Here is a 23,053-nt window from a genome sequence, read left to right as displayed (position 1 = left end):
CAGTTTTGTTGAGGAGGCTAGGAGGCTGTGTAAAGAGTTCACGGTGCATTTTTAGGCTTTGATTGACAGTTGGGCTTTTTTATAGTTGTTTCTTATCATACCAGTAATGCCCTGAAAGTTACCAGACCAAAGAATTGATTAAATATAACCCCATCCAGGGAGTCATACAGCTAACAAGGCACCGGATTAGAAAAATGAGGGGAAATCTACAGAGGATGTTTCTATTTGCAGTTTTATTGATAGGATTTATTATGTTGGATTTTAACCCCCGTACCCTTCTGAGATAATGTTATGAAAGAATGGTAAGTATTTTTCCTCTACTGGACGGTATAGGTTGACATATCCTTTCCCAAATGATATCGTTCTTTCTTCCTCTCCTCATCATGCTTCAACGTAACACACATACACACCAACATACACATACCCACAGCATAGACATACATGTACCCCCAACACACATACACACATGTATACCCCCATACAACCCATGTGCACCACACATACACACACCCCAACACACACACGTACACATACACCCAGCACACATAAAATCCCATGTACATCCAGCACTTGCACACATACACACACCCCAACACAAACAAAACATAATATCCCTCTACCATATACTTGCTCGATCTCTCACTCTCTTTTATGTGCGAGAGTATCCCACCATTATCTTTGGTCAGTGGAATATGTAAAATTATTCTCTATTGCTAGAGGGGCGCCTGGGTGGCCTCAGTAGGTTGAGCATCTGACTTCAGCTCAGATCATGATCTTGTGACTCCTGAGTTTAAGCCCCGCATCAGGCTCACTGCTGTCAGTGCAGAGCCCGCTTCGAATCCTCTGTCTCCCTCTCTCTCTACCTCTCCCCTACTCATGCTTTCTCTATCTCAAAAATAAATAAACATTTAAAAAAATTCTCTATTGCTAGAAAAATAGCCATACATGATTCCTTTAATTTTTTTTCTAAGGATACCTATCTTTTATCTTTGAAATTGGATTACCTCACAGAATGGTTGAAAAGATGAATCAACTATTTTTTTTTAGTTTTTTTTTTTTAATGTTTATTTATTTTGAGAGAGAGGCAGACAGAGTGCGAGTGAGGGGTGAGGCACAGAGAGAGAGGAAGACACAGAATCCAAAGCAGGCTCCAGGCTCTGAGCTGTCAGTGCAAGAGGCCAACGTGGGACCCGAACTCACGGATCGTGAGATCATGACCTGAGCTGAAGTCAGATGTTTAACTGACTGAGCCACCCAGGTGCCCCTGGAACTATTTTGTTTTAAGTTTATTTGTTTTGAGAGAGAGAGAGCATGAGCAAGTATGAGTGGAGAAAGGGCAGATAGAGAATTCCAAACAGGCTCTGTGCTGTCAGCATGGAGCCCGATGCTGAGTTTTATCTCACAAACCTTGAGATCATGACCTGAGCTGAAATCAAGAGCCAGATGCTTTACCCACTGAGCCATCCAGGTGCCCCAGTGAAGGAACTATTTTAAAGAAAAATAATTAGATATTTACCTCCTTCTCTCTACTAAAATTAATTCTAATTGATTAAAGATTTAAGGGAGGATCATAATAATGGATATTAACTAAAATATATTCTATCCTTATACCACCTAGGCACTATGGTGTACACTTTACCTTTCTTGCCTTATTAAATCATACCAGCAACCCAATAAGGTAGCAGCCATTATTCTTGATATACTAATGTAGAAACCGAGAACTTGCTCAAGGTCACACAGCTGGTAAGGAGCAGAGTTCAGGTTTGAAAATAAAACTCTAAAAAACAAAAGTAACAGAACTAGAAGAAAATCTAGGTGGATCCCTATATAATTTGGGGTAATAATAATAATACAAAAGGATTTTGGAAGCATAACATCTACCACAGGAAAAATTACAAAGGAAAAGATGAAAGATTTTAATATGAACAATCAAAAGCTTTTGTATGACAAAAACGAACAGGAGACTAAAAAGTAAATGACAGCGTAGGAAACAATATTTACAATGTAGAGTAGGCCAAAGGTTAATACCCTTGATATACATGAGCATTTTTAAGTAAGAAAATCAGTGACTAAACCAATTGATTTATAAAAGGAAACCTATAACCCAAATAATCAATTTACTAAAGAATAAATACAAAGTGGGCAATAAACAAAGGAAAGGAAGATTTTAGTTTGGTCAAATCCAAGAAGAATGATAATAGCTATGTTGTTGAGGGTGCATTGCTAGAGGACTGAGTAATTAGATTTTTTGGAGTTTTGCCTGATAAAGTCAACAGAAAAGTACTCGAAAATAAATATGTAAGAAATAGGAAATAACCTAAATATCCATAGTGGGGGACCGACTGCATCAGGTAAACATACAGTGAGAATCTAAGCAGCTATAAAAAAGTATTAATGTTGATGTGACCTTGTGGAGGTAGGAAAGTCTTCATTATTTCCTGTCTTAAAGAAGAATAAATTTCCCTTGAGACATGAAGCCATAGTGATAAAATGTATCCTATTCTCTCTAGAATCCAATCTTGCTTAGAACTGTAAAAATACATGGAGGTAACAGTAGTTCTTTATATTCATCCTTTTACAAATTTTGCTTCAAGATAGTTATTTAAGGATGGAAAAGAGATGAACTCTTTCCAGAAACACAATATAATAGTTTTCTATTTTTTCGCATTCCATTTTGTATTTCCCAGAAGTTTTTCCTTGCCTACTTATAACTAAAACCTTATTAAATATGATAAATCTGAATTATATTTTGTCAAGCATAACTAAATAAGAGAACTTGACTTTTTGAAAAGCATATGCACATATTTAGTAGAAATCAGAGAGACTAGTTTGTTTTTTTCTGTCACATGTATTTTGTTTTAGTGTCCAGGAGGCTACTATATGGGTGCCAGGAAAAGTATAATCTGTAATTTTTATCAAAATTGTCCAATTAGTATACATATTATGTTAACACCTCTATTCACGTCTGTCCCCAGTGCCTTATTTAACCAAGGGTACTGGAGTCTTTAGGGGCTCATTAGAATTTCAAAAACAGCCACACTTTGATCAAAGTATAAACTCTAATGCAATTGAACATTTCTTTTTAAGTTCAGCAAATAATATTTTGATGCCTGAGTCCTCACTAATGAGGAAAAGGGGCCTCCAATTAAACACTCTTTAGTCTGAGGGCAGCTGTGTCAACATGGGAATAACCTGGGAAATTAAAGTGCCTACTGGGTGCCGGGGACTCTGCTAGAATACAACCACCCCTGTTTTCACAACCCAGAGGTAGAGAAAAATGGGAGAACATTGTGCGGTGTGGTAAGTTCTAGAGTTTGTATGAAAAAAAAATCATACCCAAGAGACCAGAGGTGGGAGAAGCTGACTCCCAGTTGTCCTGAACCGTGTCACTGATGCTGGGAAAGCTTCTGCGTGAACATTCAGGAGTCAGGGCGGGCAGAGCCAGGCCCTGGCCCTCGCTAGCGGTGGGACCTTGGGCAATTGATCCCCCTTTCAGAGCCCCAGCCTCCGTACAGATCACAGTCCACGACCGCTGGTGCTGGGCATGGCAAGGATTCAGTGATACAATATACTGACAACCTGCAGTGCAAACAGAGCGGATGATAACAGTTCTCTTCTTTTTTGTTGCATAAATAACAAAGTATCCAAGCTTAAAAAGTTAATTCATATCCTCTTTAGTATCTGTAATAATTTAGACATAGGCAAAACCCATTTTTTCTTTTTTCTTTTTCCTTTCCCTAGAGAGAGAGAGAGAGAGAGAATGTGAGGGGAGAGGGCCGGAGGGAGAAAGAGAGAATCTTAAGTAGGCTCCATGCTGACGCGGGACTCAATCCCACAACCTGAGCCAAAATCAAGAGTCACATGCTCATCTGACTGAGCCACCCAGGTGCCCCCAAACCAATTTATTCATATATTTTTATATCCTGGAGAATTCTCTAATCATTTGGTCTATTTTTTGTGCAATTTTAGTATACATATCTTGGATTGTTTTGTGGTTTTTTTCACTTGACAGGTCTTAAACCTATTTCATGTAGCTCTGTAGCATTCATTCTTGGTTTGTTTTTTTGTTTGTTTTTGACTAATGATCTTTAGTTTAGGAGACCATTTGTACCAAGGAGTAAGAAACACTGTGATTTGCCTTTAAAAGAATATGAAGAGGGGCGCCTGGGTGACTCAGTCTGTTAAGCAGCTAACTTTGGCTCAGGTTGTGATCTCATGGTTCGTGAGTTCCAGCCCCGCCAGCCCCGTATTAAGTTCTCTGCTGTCAGTGCAGAGCCTGCTTCAGACCCTCCATCCCCTCTTTCTCTGCCCCTCCCTCACTCATACACACGCAATCTCTCTCTCTCAAAAATAAACATTAAAAAGAAAGAATATGGAGAAAACAAGTCCTCATATTTCCACCCTATTCAGCCTTAGGAGCAGAAGCCAGAAGTATTGCATCTCACTACCTAACATAGGAAGAGAGAAGTTCCTGACTGAGTGGCCACAGGCCCCTTGCATGGCCGTGGTCAAGCTCTAACCACAGTGCTTCCCTGCAGTTGAATCCTTCAGTCAGCTCAAGCACATACTTTTTTTCAAGTTACTAAATAGGAGTTGAAATCATGAATTATGGGCAGGATGTTTGCCCATGGACCCAGCCAAGTCTTAAAGCATCTTGTCCCCACCCTCACCCCCTTCCTGAGGGGCTGGTTAACCAAGGTGGAAGATCAAACAAGATGGCTCCATTCGTCTGCTTGTGCCAGGAAAGTGGTACCTTCAGAGCCTGTGGGTGGCTGGCACTTGGGTCTGGCTGAGGACCATGGTCAGTTCTCACACGCCTGAGCACAGGCTGTTTTTAACTCCCTGTATTCTACACTGCAGGGCTCCGCTCCAGATTTCAGGCCTGCCTTTTGGTGTGGGCCTTGGGGGGGGGGGTGGGAGCCTGTGTGGAATAAGGAGGATATTTTGAGAAAATGTACAAGAAGAAAATGTTGACGTAGTGGGTATTAACTTTGACATTACCTTCTTTGCAGTCTGTATGTGTGTACACACACCCACACACACACACACACACACCTTTAGCCGGTCTTCACAACAAACCTGTATGTTTAGGGGTGGTTACACCCTTTGAAAAACTCCACATATTACACCAACATGTTTTAAATACTCTTAGATACCAGACTCTGTGCTAGTTGTTAGAAGTCAAGAATTAGAGAAATAAGGTTATACAAATTTGGTATTTTTTCTTCCATTTCATTTTTTTAACTTTAGTGTCTCTCTCTCTCCCCCTCCCTCCCTCCCTCTCTTTCTCTGACATCAGCTTCTTATATTACCTGCATAGTTTGCACATGACTATTGTTAAACGCAGCTATGTTTTTGAATTCCAGCATTGTTTACACACATAGGTTTGTTGTATTTTGTTTTACACAGTTTGTAATCTTCTGTCATATAGAATAGTCATATTTTATTTCTCTACTCCCTTATTACTGGGCATTTAACTTGATTCCAACTTAGAGAATTGAAATAGCGCGACCATGAGGCTCCTGGGTGGCTCAGTTGGTTGAGCATCTGACTGTGGCTTAGGTCATGATCTCACAGCTTGTGAGTTCGAACCCCACGTTGGGCTCGCTGCTAACAGTGCAGAGCCTGCTTTGGGTCCTCTGCCCCCCTCCCCCGCCCTTCCCTCTCTCTCTCAAAAACAAACAAACACGTTAAAAAGAAGTAGGAAAATACTGCTGCCGTGAGCATCCTATTACGGGGTCTCTTGTGGGAATGCCTGTAGGATGCGTGCCGCACAGGGGACCAGGGTATGGGCACATTTATATGCTCTTTTAAAGGTGCTGCGAGAGTTTCCTCAGATGGCTGCATTTGGTTTTTCTCCCACCAGCAGCTTATGAAAATGCCGGTATTTCCTCAGACTAGCTGTATTGTTGCCAAAATTTTAATTTGCGTCAGCCTAATGGTTGAAAATACTACTTGTTTCACATTTAACGTTCATAAGAGTCCCATTCTGCAGCCGTGAGGTACCCCACCGTAACAAGGGACTGCTAAAATCAGATCCGACTTTGCATAAAAGTAGACCCGAAAGCTTACGCTCTGTTCTGTCATTTCCAAATGTAAAAGGAATTGTTGTCTAGGATTAAAAAAAAAAAAAAAGGACTCCTTTTTTTCAACCAACAGTTATTAATAAGCATTTTGTGCTAGGCCCTAGGATTACAAAAATAAACAGATTATAGTCTCTGCCATCAGTCAAGGGGGTTCTCAGTCCAGTGAGGAAAGAGGTGCTTAAACCAGTAGTTTGGGCAAATACTGTAATCGTGAGACTGTTTAGGAATATGAGAGCACAGGAAGGAGAGCACCATTTTAATTCTCTTAATGATGGGGAATGAATGTTAGAAAGTCACGAATTTCAAAGGGTAGTAAATGCCACCTTCCCTGTTCACACGTTACTCTTCAGCTGGTGGCTACTGGCTGTATAGTACGTGACTACCACCAAAGGCAGCAGTGAGTGTAGACGGGCTCCCAGAGGGGGACTCCTCCTCCAGTGCACCCCGGGAATACAGGTGCCTTTGCTCCACACAGCCCCTCCACCAACAATGAACAGTTTCTCTGCACTGGGTCTGTTCTTCGCACTGTGCTAGGTGCTTACCCCTATCGAGAAGCGTCTGACAATGCCCCCGCTCACTGCAGACTCAGAATCCAGACGGGGAGATAGGGCTATTTCTGCTGAATGCTATTTTAATACCAACTCTTGAGAACAGAGAGTTCTCAAGCGCAACAGAATTTAGACACTGCTTCAGCGTGGCCCACGAAGGAAAGGAAATATCAGTGCCTGGAGAAGTGTCCGAAAGGGAAAGAGTGGGTGGAATCATGAACTGATCCAGTAACTGAGCTCTTAATACACAGCCCCACAGTAGTAATCACACAATACACTGTCAGCATCTTTTTGGATGGAGGGACAATTGTTAACCAGGATGCTCATTATTAATCTAAACATGTCAAGAAAAGTCATTCTTTTCTTTGGTAGTTTTGTATTTTGTTTTGTTTTGTTTTTTAGGTCAAGAGGTGGTTTTCAAGTGCCTTGGGGAAGGAATTCTTGAAAAAGCCTTTCAGGGGTATAATGCTTGTATTTTTGCATATGGACAGACAGGTAAGTAGCTGCTTGTATTTATAGTCAATGATATTGAAAATGCATTTCTTAAAGCCTAGAACTGGAAAACACTTTCTAGTGACACTTCTTGGGAAGTGACAGAAACACATTTCTCATTTTGTGTGTTAAACTGAATCTGATGATCAAAAGTACCCCTTTTTTTGAAGGTCCAACAATTTTGGTAATTGAGCAAAATTGAACAAATTTGGTAATTGAGCAAAGCTAGCTTCAAACTATTAAGTGTCATTTTCCTAAATTATGGTTTTAAACTATATTTGAAATGGAAAAATAATTACTAGTTTCTCAGTATTATAGAGGTTGTAGTAAAAAGCTATAGAACAATTCTTAGTACCCTCCTATAGGGAGGACCTTCCCTGGGATATGAGAGTGGTGTTGGATTATTTTTTAAGTTTATTTATTTTGAGAGAGAGTGAGAGAGCAAGTATGTGAGTGTGGGAGAGGCAGAGAGAGAGAAAGGGAGAGAGAGAATCCCAAGGAGGCTCCACACTGCCAGCACAGAGCCCAATTTGGGGGTTCGACCTCATGAACCGTGACATCATGACCTGAGCTGAAATCAAGAATCGGACGCTTTACTGATTGAGCCCCCCAGGCGCCTCTTGAGTGCTGATGGATTATTAAACCAGGATTGTGAGACCAGTGCTTGGATCACAACAGACACACACTAGGGGCTCGGCCATTAACACTGCTTCAGTTATAAAGTTAGACTAAGTCACACGAGCACTCCCTGCTGAACGTCACAGGACAGCTAGGAGACTCGGGTGAGAGAATACGTATCGAAGCACTTTCACAAACATCAACTGTTTTTGTGGCTAAGGACTGTTGCTCAGTAATGCATAGTTGGCATTTACTAGACGTACTTTTCAAGATCATATATCTGTAGTGGTTATATTTGTAGGCATCCCTCTGTCAAGCTGGAGACCAGGAGTGTTACAGAAAGAATAGTTGCCTTACTGCCCAAGGGCATGAGTTTCAGGGCAAAGGTTGCCACTTCTGTGTGACCCTGGTTTTGTATGTAGAAAACTCATATGATGGAAGTGTTAGGTTTAATGTCCTCTGCTTCCTCCTTTCTTTCTGCTTGATCTTCTCCAGGTTCAGGAAAATCCTTCTCCATGATGGGCAGTGCTGAGCAGCTGGGTCTTATTCCAAGGCTCTGCTGTGCTTTATTTAAAAGGATCTCTCTAGAGCAAAACGAGTCACAGACCTTTAAAGTCGAAGTATCCTATATGGAAATTTATAATGAGAAAGTTCGGGATCTTTTAGACCCCAAAGGGTAAGTTCGGGATTGAAATTAAACTTATAATGGTGGGGTGAGGTGGGGCGGTAATAATTGTAAAATGATCCTTAAGATAAAACTGCAAGTGAATACATTTACTTGAACCATTGGGTCACTGCTCTGGCTTCAGTTCATTCACTGAGAAATCAAAGCCTGCTGGTAAACCTAGCACATGTAGTTTATCCTAAATTCATGTATGAAGTTGCTTACATATGCCGTTTATTTAAAAAAATTTTTTTTAACATTTATTCATTTTTGAGAGAGAGATAGAGTGAGAGTAGGGGAAGGGCAGAGAGAGAGGGAGACACAGAATCCGAAGCAGGCTCCAGGCTCTGAGCTGTCAGCACAGAGCCCGACGCGGGGCTTGAACTCATGAACCGTGAGATCATGACCTGAGCCGAAGTCAGACGCTTAACCAACTGAGCCACCCAGGGGCCCCTATGTATGCCATTTAAAAAGATCTTTTTACTGTTGATATTATTTTTGCTACCATGGCTTGTTCATACAAATTGAGTTAAGAATGACACATTGGTTCTCCCCCGTTCATATTGGAAATTAGGAGCTCTAAATTGGAGTAAGTGCTTGAAGGCTTGAAGGCGCTCAACCCGGGCAAGCCCTTCTCTCCCTGGGCTGTGCGCTGGAATCATGCTGGGGAACTTGTTAAGGATATGCTGGCCTGAGCCCCACCTGGAGACACTATGAGTCAGTGGACCCAAGGGGAAGCCCTCACACTGGTACTTTTTAAAATGAAGTGATAAAAACCAGATGAGTTTGATTCATAGGGAGAGAGGGTCATTTACTTCTCTAATTAATTTTTTTTTTACTAATTTAAAAATAATACATATTCATAGAAAATTTAGAAAATAGGCAAAGTGTAAGAAAAACTAAAAATGACCTATAAGTCCACCACTCAAAAATAACCACTGTTAACACTCTGGTGCATTTTGACCCTGTGTTTCAAGTCTATGGGGTGTGTATGGTTGAGGTCATTCTGTAAATACAATTCAGTATCCTGAATTATGTTTAAATGCGTTTAGCACCTGTGTGACCAAGGATGTCATCAAAGATATACGATCAGAACGATAGGTGACAAGGAAGAGAACCAACCTTGGGAAATGTTTATATTAACTGTTTGCATATGAAAGAACACTTATAATACATGTAAGATATAAAGAATAATAAAACTGACTGCCCTAGAGAAGGACAGATACCATTATGTTTGCACGTATAGGAGCATTAGGAGGAAGCTAACAGAGGACCATGGGGGAGAAGGGGAAAAATAGTTGGGGAGAGGGAGGGAGGCAAACCATGAGAGACTCTTGAATGCTGAGAACAAACTGAGGGCTGATGGGGTTGGGGAGAAGGGGAAGGGAGGTGATGGGCACGGAGGCGGGCACTTGTGGGGATGAGCACTGGGTGTTATATGGAACCCAACTTGACAATAAACTAAGAAAAAAAATTGACTGCCCTATTTACCATTGGCTTAATAAAATGGAGCATGACCCATAGTTTTGGAGCCCCCTGTATGTTTCTCTTGGATCCCATTCCGTTCCCAACCCCTCCCCAAGGTAACCACTGTTATGAATTTTATGTTTCTCATTATCTTCACCCCCCCTTACAGTTTGCACATAATTTTGCACAATTTGAAACTTCGTGTGACATCATTATATGTCCTTCATTGACTTGTAGTTTTCCTGCTCATGATTCATTCATTCTGATGATGTGATTTTTACTGCTTTCTGGTGTTCCATTATATGGTTATACCATAGTCTGTCTCACACCTGTCACTTATGTGGCTTCCACTTTTTACCGCCCTGCGCATTCTTGTTGCATCCTCTTGCATGTTGCAAATGTCGGGGTTTCTGGGACTGCATCTGAGCTGGATTTGTGGGCAGTAAGATACTGAATCTCCGACTTTATGAGGAGACAGCCCAACTGTCTTCCAAACGGCTTATACCAGCGAGCAGCCCACCAGCAGGGCACAAGAATTCCATGTTAGTCCCTATCACAAGCACTTAACACTGTGCTAGAGCTGCTTTTTCTTGCTCCACAATAGCACTGAAGAGTCTCTGGTTGTGCAGGCTGAGTGAGCGGCGTGTGCATCCAGCTGGCTCTCTTGAAAATACGCATTTGATCTGGCCCGGTGTAGAGTGCACAGAATTGCTCATTGTCACATTAAAGGTAGTAAAACCTACTTTGTAGGTTGCTATCAGATTAAATGAGATAACTGAAAAGTTCTTAGGGCACAATGCCACTACTCTGAGAAGCACTCAGCGATCCTTACTTCCTTTTACCCCCACACTTGAGTGATGCCAAGCACTGACTCTTGACTTGCAAGGTGATTAGTATCTGATGCAATGAAAAAGGTGACAGGTACAGTATGCTCATGATATATATGGGTTTGCTTTTAATCTCAATTGCCTGTTGATAAGCTGTGGAAATGGGTCCCAAACCAGGTTTGTCATTTAAAAATCCAAAAAAGTTTTAAAGTCTTCACCAGCAGAGTCAGTTTTAAATATAAGATAAATATCAGTAACTACAAGCAATTGGCATTTCTGTATAAAATTGTCAGCACAGAAACACCATAAATCAATGTAGACTCAAGAAAGCAAATTAAAACACTTTAATATTGTTCAATGCTTGATCACAACTTTAAGACATTATTTATTGAGACTGAGAATGTGCTTATTTCTGAAATAGTCTTAAAGGTGTAATTCAATTCTGGTATGTTCTTTGCCTTCCTTCCTTTTTCCCTTCCTTCCTCCCTCCCCCCTCCCTCCCTTCCTTCCTCCTTTCCTCCCTCCTTTCCCCCATCCTTCCTCCCCCCTTCCTTCCTTCCTATATAAAAGTGAAGTTGATCTACTAGAGCAAGTTCGCCTAACCGAGTATTCTGTATCCTAACTGTTTAGTTTGGGAGTAAAGATAGAATTTTTTAAATAGTAAGTTACTTTAAATAGAAATCAGAGTATAAAAGACATTCCTCATATGGAATGCTGTTTTGCTAATCCAAATAAAGTAGCTTTTAGAATATTTTTTTAATCATTAAAAATTTGCAGTCTTAGTTTCTGAGTACTTAAAAAGAAAGAAAAGCTTCCTAGTTTGGTCTGATTCATTCATTCCTTTTTCTTTCCTCCCAAAGGAATAGACAGTCTCTTAAAGTTCGAGAGCATAAAGTGTTGGGGCCATATGTAGATGGTTTATCCCAGCTGGCGGTCACTAGTTTTGAGGTAAGTGTCATTAAGGAAAAATAAAGTTATTAAAAAAACTGGTGGTAAATTGAAGCATGTAAGTAATGCTGAATGTATTTTTTATGTGAATGCTACACAGCATATTGTCACCTCGTGTGATCTCAGGAACCCAGTAGCAACATACCCTACAGGGAAAGAGCTAGCTCCAACCTGCGTTGTTTGAAGGCATTACATAGTGTAGCAAAGATGCTCGGCATTTTGAGTTGCTGAATATTTTCTTTCGTATCACTTTGTTGAAACTGTCCTCCCCAAGGTTGCCAGCGATACCCTCCTAGAGAGGTCTAGACACATATAAGCAATGTTGGATATTCAGCTCACACTCCTCTCTCTGCTCAGGGTCTCCTCTGCTCATTTCCTTTACTTTTCACTCTTCTGGGTCTTCTATTTGTCTGAATCGCTCCACTCTCCGTTGACCGACCCATCTCTTTCTCCTGCACTTGACTTTTATCCTCTATATATTCCCGACTTGGTGTTTTGACCTTCCTCTTATTGTCACTGCTCCAGAAACCCCCCAAAACCACCTGCTCTGTGTTGCCGAAGGATTCAGACAGATGAGTGAGCCAAGGCATCCTCTCTCTAGTTGTGCTTTCTGGAGGTTGTGGCCGTTTCATCATCACCTAGGACTCAGTGTGACTAAAATTAATCAGTGAGATAACTCCCTTCAGCCATTTAGATGAAGACTCTTTTACTATTGCTCAAATCAGAAATACAGTGCAGTCATCACTTTAGAAGCACTTAGGTTCCGAAGTGAATGGACACCTCTCTGGGGTGAGGTGCTGAGTCCGTACCTTCGCTCAGGTGCATGGTTCCTAGCTCAGTGTGCTTGGGCTCGGTGTTTATGTCACCCTGCCCCTCACTGGTAAAAGCCCAAGGAGCTTGTGATTTACATCCCTGCTCTGTCTCTGACTAGATGTGGGAAAAGTTAACTTGACCTCCATGAACACTGATGTCCATGGAGAATGTTCTGTGGATAACATCAGGAGAATACATCTTTTATAATGTTTATTCATCACACATTGTGTAAGAGCCCATCGGTTCCCAGGAGTTCGAAGGCAGATGTACAANGGCGCCACATAAGCAGTAGACAGCTTATGCAGGGTCTGAAGCACAGGGGAGTTAGAATAAAATAAGGTCACTGCTGTTACTGAGCATCTGGCGTGCTGACAAACATTAGCCCTTTTCTCACCTAGGAAGTTGCAAAGGCAAAAGTGGATGCTAAACAGGGAAAGGGGACAATTGTGGATGGGCCAGGGGAGGGGAAACCCCTCATATCTTAGAAGGCAGAGATTGGGGTGGAGGCTCCCACCGCGCCCCATGGAGGTTCCAGATGGAAGGGCGTTGACCCTGCGTCCCAGGAATGGTAGTTAATCCGTACACCTGGTGGGCGGGACTGCATTCCCAGGTGTTTGCTCCTAATGTTTTCCTTATGCTTTGCCTCTAGGATATTGAGTCATTGATGTCTGAGGGAAATAAGTCTCGGACGGTGGCCGCAACCAACATGAATGAAGAAAGTAGCCGCTCCCATGCGGTGTTCAACATCATAATCACGCAGACGCTTTATGACCTGCAGTCTGGGGTGAGGGACAGGGGAGGCCCTTTGGTGGCAATAAAAGAACTCAGAAATCTGCAGCACTGAAGTGTTCGGGGTGGGTTCAGGTGCTGAGAATGTTATGTGGGCTTTTCTACTTACTAACTGAGCCACATTGCTTAAATCGTTTAGTTTATTAGGTCTTCCTTTACATATAATTTTAAAAATATATAAGATTTCTTGTGTAAAGTCCCTAAAGAGCATGATGATGTCACCGTACAGCTTTTAATATGTATCCTTTCATCCTGAAATTCCCCTAAAAACAGCCGTGTCTACCTCGTAGCCCTTAAAGGCTTTTAAAAAGGAAACTACAACCTGTAGCCTAAAGAACGCTTTTTTAAAAGAGGAGGAATTTGAGCTGAATATGCAGGAATCCCTCCTGTGCTGGTGTTTCCGCAAAGGCACAAAACATCTCCCGCTTCCGGCCTGTATCCTGGAAGGCTGAGCGCGCTTGCTCCCCAGCTGTAGAGCCAGCGCCACTTTCGCACGCCCGCTCAAACTTGACCTTGAAGTTGCGAGTCCGCCTGGCTTCTCGCCTGCCCTGCCGCAGGGGCATGGCCGCCGGGGCCGCCCTCAGTCACAGCACGGCATTTGCACATCTGCATCTGCACTCACGTGTGTCGTCCCGTCCTCTCCAACCAGAACTCCGGAGAGAAGGTCAGTAAGGTGAGCCTGGTAGACCTGGCGGGCAGCGAGAGAGTGTCCAAAACGGGAGCGGCCGGAGAGCGACTGAAGGAAGGCAGCAACATCAACAAGTAAGGGCGCCTGCGCAGCCACGGGGGTCGCCCTGCGGCCTCGCACCCGCCGCGCATGCGTCTGGGGGACGGGCTGCGTTCGGGGCCAGCTTCCGGTTCCGGTTCCGGGTCGGTGCCGCTTTGAGAAAACCGAGCTGGGAGCCACCGGCAGCCTGCGCAGGAGTGCGTCCGCGCGACGCCGGGCTTGCGTCCGTGCACGTCACGTTCTCTGAATCAGATTCTATCATAAATTAACCCGAGGAGCGTGCTCTGAAAACAGAACCTGCTTTGAAGCCCTTTGTACGGCGAATGCTGATTAAACATCAATGCGGGAACAGACCAGTTACTGAGCGCCCGTCACTGTGAAAACTCACTGTTAGCCGTCCGTGCGCCCAGGGATGCACGCTGGAGGCCGAAAGGGCAGGGCGGTGCAGGATGTGTAGGAGTTTGCCAGATAGACAAAGGGGATGAAGGCATTCCGCACACCAGCAGGTGAAGGGCTTGTTCTTTCCAGGAACGCAGTCTCCTGGGATGGCTCTGGCTGGGCCGGAGGGAGCGTTGCTTCCCGGGAGAGGAAGCAGAGTTTGTGTCTGGTTCCAGCCAGACTGCCAGAGGCTAGTCCTTCCTTTCACTCCTCTGTGCTTGCTTTCTCTTGTCTGTAAATGGGGTTAATAATAGTCCCTACTTCATAGAATTATTGGAGCACAAATTCCCATAATGTGCTCAGAACAGTGCCTGGCGCTGAATCAATATTAGTTGCTGCAGCTATTATTTTATAACCTGCGTAAATAGCATAAACATTCAGCAGAAGAGGGGAGCCTGGGTGGCTCAGTAGGTGAAGCGTCCGACTTTGGCTCAGGTCATGATCTCATGGTTCGTGGGTTTGACCCCCGCGTCGGCTCTGTGCTGACAGCTCAGAGCCTGGAGCCTGTTTCAGACTCTTTGTCTTCTGCTCTCTCTGCCCCTCTTCCACTTGCCTTCTGTTTCTTTCTCAAAAATAAATAAACGTTAAAAAAAATTTTTTTTTAAGTTCTGCAGAAAGTAGTTTAGTTTGCACTTGTATCGTCGTTTTTGCTGAGACATAATGATGTGGAGTTTCGTTTAGGACAGAAGTGACGAGGTAATAGAGGCAGGAACATGTTGGTGCAGCTTGCATTTTAAAAATGATGCTAGCACATTATAATTTCAGTGTTCCGAAGTTTAAAATTAGAAGTAAGCTATCACCCCCTCTATCAGCTGGACACAGCGGCACTCACTGCAGAGACTGCTGCTTCAGGGACTTAATCTTCCAGTCATCCTGTCTCCTGCTCTAATAACAAAGGGTTTTGCCAAATTTCATGACACAGCACTGTGGGAGGCCAGGCCTGCGTTGCAGCTCTGTGATCCCCGTGAGCTCCAGGGCTGGGACGGGAAAGCAGGAGCGGGGGGTGAGGAAGCAGGTACCCACCAAAAGGCTGTCAGCCCTCCTAGAGATTGTTTACTGCTGCTAAGCGATGCCAGCCCCTTGCCTTCTGGCTGGGCGTGTGGGGAAACGCTAGGAGTTCTGTGCTGGGCATGGGTGAGAATTTAGAGTTCTCAAGGCTGGCCTTGAAGGGTGATGCTCGCTAACTTGTACTGATTTCTTACTCTGTTCCAGGCACTGTTCTAAATGCTCCGTATGTAGTAACTCATCTGATCCTCATGTTAGCATTGGTGGAAGGGGGTGTCTGTTATCCCTGATTTATAGATGAGAAAACCAAGGCAGAGAGTGGTTAAAGAAAGTGTCCTGGGCCTCCGAGCTCCGAGTGTGGATCTAGAACTGGCTGAAGGCAGTGTGGCTCCAGAGCCCTGTGCTGTGTGTACTTGGGGTGACCATGTGTTCCATTTGCCCAGAGTCTGAGTAGATACTTTTGCCCCAGAGTAAACATTGTAGTGCCCTCTTCAATTTGGGCACTAAATTAGGTCATGTCCCAAGCTGGACTACCTCTAGGCCACATGATAACATGATTTAGATCTCCAGCAACTGACTTTCTTCCATAAAGACTTACCGAATTGAGTGGAATCCTCGCAACATCCGGCTGTCGTTCCTAAACTATGTGCTAGCTCTTTCACAAATGGATGCATGTGCTCCCCACTACTCGTCCGTGCGATCTGGTCTTCTGGTTCTTTACAGTTTTCAGAGCACTTTCGTATGCATTATTGCGGGTGAGGCTCCTAATGGGTATTTTTATCTACTGATAGAGGAGGAAATTAATCGTTGGAGATAGTTAAGTAATATGGATGAAAACCCAGCAGACATTGATTAAGCCTCTGCTGTGTGTCTGGCCCTGCATTAGATGCTGGGGGTGCAAAAGAAATTTAGATATTGTTGTGGACATACTGCCTCCCTGCCCCCTAAATATATCCTCGTCGTAATCCCCAAAACTTGTGCATGGGTAGTGACCTTGAAAGGCAGAGGGTTTTGCAGATGTAATTAAGTTAAGGTTTTGGGATGAGGAGATTCTCCTTAGGGGCTCCTGGCTGGCTCAGTCAGTTAAGTGTCCAGCTCTTGATTTTGGCTCAGGTCATGATCTCATGATCTCACGGTTTGTGGGTTCATGCCCTGCATTGGGCTCTGCATTGACAGTATAGAGCTTGCTTGGAATTCTCTCTCTCTCTCTCTCTCTCTCTGCCCCTCTCCCACTTGCATGCTCTCTCTTCAAAATAAATGTATAAACTTAAAAAAAAACAAAAAACAAAGCTCTTTAAAAGTGGAAGGGGGAGGTAGGAGGGCCAGAGCTGGTCAGTGATGCAGAGTGACGGAAAGCCTTCACTGTCCAGCTCTTGTTTGAAGGTGGGGGAAGGGGCTGTGAGCCCAGGAATGCAGGCAGCCTGTAGGAGATGGAAGTGGCAAGAAGACAGGCGGTCCCCTACGGCATCCCTGCTGACACCTTGATGTTAGCCCTGTGAGACCCTTCTGGACTTCTGGCCTCCAGAACTATCAGAAAATAGGTGTTGTTTTAAGCCACTGCATTTGTGGTGATTTGTTAGAGCGTGATCGGTGCCCTTGAGGGGCACATAGTTTAAGACAGCAGGACGGCACTTTGCTTGGACAAAATGTAGGAGGATTTTTTTTTTTTTTTTGGTCAGACAATGTTGAGACATGCTACGTAAGCCGACATGTAAGCATGGAACTATTTTTTATGACACCTTGGCCAGTCTGTGGATGTTTGCCGAGTTGGTCTTGTGCTTTTCCCAAAATAACCGGCTCAGAGGGAAGGGAGCTGCCTCTGACCCTTTTCCACTGCGCCTCAGCCCGGGCTGTTTTCTCTTCCCCACACACCTCTCTGATCTCCCTGAGTAGGTGCCTCTGCCCCAAAAGTCCAGTCGGGACCCAGGTCTCCACACTCTCACTGTGGTCATTGATACATAGCAACCGTATGAACGGGACACCTCACCACTAGAAGGTTCCTGGGGTCAGCACAGCTGTCTCAAGAGACCCTTGTAGAAATTGGCCCTCCCTCTCTTACCTGCCATTCCGAAATCCAGAACGCTCCGAAAACCAGGTGCTTTTCTTTTCTTCACAGCTTGCTTGTTGGTAGAGCCTTACCTGAACTCCCTTGAGACTCTCATTTGATCTGTGTTTATAGTCTTTGTTTACTCAGTTAGGGTGGCCATTCATTCATTTAGCTGTAGAAACGTAAATGTGTTGTATTACAGGCTGCTGCCCCAGATCTCCTCATGGTCATGTGTGATATATGTGCCACACTTCCTTACCACACACGTGTGGCCCCAAGGATTTCAGACAAGATGTTCAGACTTGCACTTTTTGATCCATTTATCCAGTATGTGTTGAACGCCAACTAGGCATAAGATCACAGGGAAGAGGGGCACCTGGGTGGGTTAGTTGATTAGGCACCCAACTCTTGATCTCAGCTCGGGTCTTAATTTCTGGGTTATGAGTTCAAGCCCTGTATTGGCCATGATGCCTACTTAAATAAGATAAGATAAGATAGATAAGATAAGATAAGATAAGATAAGATAAGATAACACAGGGATGGCTAGATGGGACCCTGGCCTTGGGAAGGTAAAGATCCAATGGGGAAGGAAGTCCCTTGAAAGGGTAGTATTAATACATTAGGTGCAATGGAAACTTATCCAGAGGGTGCAGTGGGAACCTGGTGACCACACAGCTAAAAAGTTCAGGGCGGGCTTCCCAGAGGAGGTGCTGGAATTTCTTCCTTACGGAACCTAGCTGCGTGACATTTCTGTTCCTCGTTTCTTCAACTGTAAAACACGGATGGGGAAACAGCCGTCTCCTGTGAGGATTAAATTAGCTACTATTTGTAAAGTGCTTTTAGGAACAGTGCCTCGCATATCGTAAGCTCTGTGCAAAAGTGTACTAACAAGGTAAAAAAATAATAAATTGAAAGGGCTGCCTGATAGTTCCACAAATGGCCTTTTAAGCCTGAAAATCAGTACCTTGTTGTGTGCTAAAATTAAAGACCTCTCCGACATGTTTCCTGAGCTTTCCCTCGGCCTCTATTTGGGCTTCTTTTGATGGAACATTAGTAATCCTCTTACGCAGACCTGTCAGGGACTTGGCACAGATATTAGTGTCTGCTTAATGGGCTCTGGATTTAGGAGCTTCATCTCTCCTTAAGCTCTTAAGAGCTTTAAAGCACGCATTATTCCCTCCTTTGGTGAGCTGAGGCACCTGTGTGGCCGCACCGCCGTGGCCTGTCGGGCGTGGGAGGAACAGGCCTGTAGAGATCCTCTTGGGCTCTATCCAGACCCTTAGCCTGCTACTCCGCCTGGCTGTTGAGGGTGAGGTGAGGAAGTCTGCCCCTGCTCCTGGAGTCTGGCGGGTTAGCTTCCCTAACAGCTCATTCAGATCACGGAACACCCGCTAATACCCTTGGGAATGACATTGGAAATGGCTCCATCTCATTCTCAGCCACAGCCAGTTATTAAATACAAGCAATGTTCATCCAACGAGTACCATTCTTGGTCTCCGTTCCATTTCAATTACTGTGGTTGACAATAAAGTATATGCTAAACATTTCCCCAAATGCGTTCTGTTCAACATTTGTTCTAGGGTTACTGATACATGTTACTTTTGGGGTTCTGTCAAATAATTTGTGTTATAATAGAGTAAACTAGAAGCCTAGCATTCCTAACGTTTCATGTGACTCGATCCTCCTCTTTTCCTTCTTGAGTACTTTCTGCGACTCTTAATCATTTCCTCTTGGAAATCTCACTTAAGTGGATATTGCCTGCTTTACCAAACATGAACTTGTACCTGGGGAGAGTAAAAATGGCCTGCCTCTGTCCATTATTCAAGGGCTGCTGGGGGCGGGGGGAGGTTCTTATCAATTTACCGCTCATGCATCGCAGGGTCCAAGGATGTGGGAGGGAAATCTGAATAAACATCTTTGCATTTACCGTGAGAACCCCACAAGGGACAGAGCAAAAATCTTCTCTGGATACAGTAGCCACATGTTTTGGGGGCCATGTGACATTGTGACTTCAGTGTTTCTCAAAGCATTTTTGCAAAAATACTAGTTCCTCAAGCGGCTCTGGGAAGAAAAGGATCCTTGGACAAATAGTTTTGAGAAAGGCTGCTTAAACAGCCTTCCTTTGCAGATTCCCTGCTAAAATGTCCGAGAAGCCCTGCCATACTGGATCCCATATTAACCTTAATTTATTCCCTGAACTTATTTGATGACAGAATGCTAGGCATAACACATTAAAATCTCCAGAACAAGTATTCCAAAGAATTTGATTTTGGAAACGGTGCTGTATACTGTATTTCACCGCAGCACTGGCAATGGAACAGAGACAGAAGATGGTACTTGTTAGATGCACATCACTGGCTTGGAATGACTTGCACCAGCCACTGGAGACCGGTAAGGGGCGTCATGAGCCCTGTTCTGCAGGTATCGTGGCTTTCTTCCCACTCCTGCCATGGATGGCATTGGCCTTTCCCCGATTTTGCCACACACACTCTTGGCATTTCTCCTTTACTGTTAAGAGTGGAGACTTACTGGGGAAAAGTACTAACTCAGCTCCGCTAACTCCATCATCTTTCAACGAATTCTTTAAAAGCCAAGGATTGCATTCTGCTGTAAGTAACAGCTGTCGTGATGACCAAATGATGGATTTCTTTTCCCCATTTACCTCTTTTGAGGTAGAGAACCTCAAAAATGCTATCAGGCACACAGCTCTGCTCACCTTGGTGTGTGTTCACATTGTCCTCATGACCTCAAGATGGCGCTACCATTCTAGGCATTGTATCCTTATCTGTGTTCCAAACAAAGTGTGAGGAGGAAGGGCCAAGGAACACCGGCTTGTGCCTTATAGCTACTAAATATCTACCTTTTCTGCCAAACAAAGCTCTCTTGGAAGACCCACCCAGTCAGTATGGTCTCCCTACATCTCATTGACCAGAGCTGGGTTTCATGGCTTTCCAGAGCCACAGAGGACTCTTAAAAGCATAGCCTAGCATAAGCTTCCCAGCAAAATCAGGGTTCTGTTAGCAACTAAAAAAGGGGAGAATGGATGTTGGGTCAGTACCCACAGAGAGTACCAAAACCATGACTGAATTCGTCCTTTTTATTAGAAAGAGATCCATGTTCTGTCCTTCAGTATATTCTAGACTCAGTTTTACTCAGCAGATACTGACTGACTGCTTTCTGTAAGTGAGGCACAGTAATTGTATGATGTAACAAGGTCTCTGCCCTCAAAGCAATCATAACCTTAAGTAGAAAGAGATAGAGAAATACAGTTAACTGTAGTGATGTTTAACTGCACTTATGACCTTAGAAAAAAGATCATTAGAAAAGTAGGTAAAGTAATAGAATATTTGAAATCCATCCTGGAGAGTACAGATAACTCCCATCACATCATATGCACTCTAAGGGAAGGAATCTGGTGCTCAGAGTTTCAAGGCAAACTACGCAGGTTGGAGGAACGTGCAGAAAAGGAGAAACAAAGAATTATGACCAGGTTTTTCTTATGGATTGTATTTATGGGAGCTGCTTTTATTTTGTTTTTTATCCTTCTAAGCTTTTTACTTTATTCTTATTTTTTATGTTTACTTATTTATTTTACTTATTTTTTTTACTTATTTTACTTATTTATTTTGAGAAAGAGCACACACCCACTTGCATGAGTTGGGGAGGGGCAGAGACAGAGAGGAGGGGAGAGAGAAAGAGGGAGGCAGAGGAGGGAGAGAGAGAGAATCCCAAGCAGGCTCTGGGCCATCAGCATGAACCCCGCAAGGGGCACTGTCCCACCAACCAGAGATCGTGACCCCAGCCGAAATCAAAAGTTGGTCACTTCACCAACCGAGCCACCCAGGCTCCCGCCCCTATTTACTTTTTTTAGTCTCAAATTCTCCATTGTTATAGATAGGTAAATTTTAAAAATCTCTACCTTATCGCTTCTCGGCCTTTTGGCTAAGATCAAGTGTAAAAATCTCTACCTTAAAACATAGCTGTCTGTTCATAAATGTTATCCCCGAGCCTAAATCTGTCCTGTCCAGTCAGCTTCTGTTTACTTTGTGCCCACCGCCCCAGACCAAGAATTTATGGGAAGCTTAGGAGCTTCCTTCCTATCTCCACCTCCCTCAGGTTCAGGGAAGGAACCATGCTTTGGTAGAATTAGAAAGATTCCTAGAGCAATTTTTTCAGCCCCTCAAGTTTGCAAACAGCCCCACCCTGTTGGAGAAACCTGTGAGCTGCCCATTCGACCCCAGCATGAGAAAGCAGTGCTAGCAGGATCCAGTAATTTGTAATTTTCTTATATTCTTAAACTCCCTAGGAATAAAATTACTGTTAAAATAGTTAAGCCCATTGTTCAACTTTCATGCATTGAGCTGTCATACTGTTTTTGAGATTCCAGAAGCCTGTGGATCATTGTTTCCAGGTCGAGCGTAGCAGGGAGGGGTGGGATGGTGCCAGCCTGTCCGCTGGGTGACTTGGTTACCCCTCATCCATCATGGAGTCCCCCCTACCCTGCAGTTCATTTCTTTTTGTTCCAAGGGGGCAGTAGGTTGAGATAGAGTCCTTGTTTTGAATGTGTACACACTGTTGGGTAAAAGGCTTCTACTAATGATAACCTTTCTAACCGGTTAAGTGACAGAGCAAAGTACACACATGATGGAGTCACATGATCATACCTGCACAGCCACGCCCCTGTGCAGTACCTGCTGATGGTGCTCGAAGCGTGCACGTGGTGCTGTAGACATTGATGACTGTGTGCTACCCATCCCCTTTTTCTTTCAAAGCACTCATTTGATTTTTTTCTGCCCTTGTTTAGGAGTGCCCAGAACTTTCTTTTTTCACTGGTGACACTATCAAATTAGAACATAGGAGCAGTTGCCACAAGACAGAGTTAGATTGTGTCTGGATGAAAAATACATGATAACTCCAAAATGTGTTTTCATATCAAGGGTCACTGTTCACTTTAGAATTGCTGATATTGACCCTGGAGTCACTGAGCTATTTATAGTCTGAATGAATTAATTTTTGCTGTGTTTAAGTACTAAAACTGATATAGTTCAAAGAGTTGTTTTCGACTGAAAGTTTTATTTCAACAGTTGCAAAATCTGAAAGATGCCCTATATATTATATTAAAGCAGAAATTTGTTTGGCCTTATATTGAAGTTCTGCTTTCTTCTGTTTCATATATAGCACATACCTTTCTTTTCTCCTCCCTCCCTTCCTTCCCCTCTTTCTTTCTTTTCAATTTTAGAGAGGGAGAGAGAGCACAGGAGAGGGGCAGAGAGAGAGAATCTTTTTTTATTTTTATTTTTTAATGTTTATTTGTTTATTTTAAGAGAGGGAGAGCAGGAGTTGGGGAGGGACAGAGAGGAGAGCAAGAATCCCAGGCAGGCTCTATGCTGGCAGTACATGGCTCAAACTCATGAACCGTGAGATCATGATCTGAGCCAAAATCAAGAGTTGGAAGCTCAACTTACTGAGCCACCCAGGTGCCCCTTTTACTTACTTTTTAAATATAATTTTATTTCATCATGATAAGTGTGCTCTTGAATCCCCATCCCCCATTTAACTCCCCCCTCCCCTCCCCCCCCGTAAC

At 43.6% G+C, this 23,053-nt stretch overlaps 1 protein-coding gene across 3 annotated transcripts in view; it reads left to right on the top strand.

Annotated features, from left to right (window-relative positions):
* Positions 1–23,053, top strand: part of KIF13A (kinesin family member 13A) — a 212,534-nt gene that overhangs the window by 114,658 nt on the left and 74,823 nt on the right. For all 3 annotated transcript variants that reach the window (XM_077770133.1, XM_077770132.1, XM_077770134.1), the window contains exons 4-8: positions 7,037–7,129; positions 8,240–8,420; positions 11,563–11,650; positions 13,113–13,247; positions 13,902–14,014. In XM_077770133.1, the coding sequence (XP_077626259.1) occupies positions 7,037–7,129; positions 8,240–8,420; positions 11,563–11,650; positions 13,113–13,247; positions 13,902–14,014 (610 nt within the window). The remainder of the gene's footprint in view (positions 1–7,036; positions 7,130–8,239; positions 8,421–11,562; positions 11,651–13,112; positions 13,248–13,901; positions 14,015–23,053) is intronic.

Source organism: Crocuta crocuta, unplaced genomic scaffold, assembly GCF_008692635.1.
Source record: "Crocuta crocuta isolate KB4526 unplaced genomic scaffold, BGI_CrCroc_1.0 scaffold24, whole genome shotgun sequence".
Taxonomy (NCBI): domain Eukaryota; kingdom Metazoa; phylum Chordata; class Mammalia; order Carnivora; family Hyaenidae; genus Crocuta; species Crocuta crocuta.
The sequence above is the reverse complement of the archived record's forward strand: the minus strand, read 5'-3'. Positions and strand labels throughout refer to the sequence as shown.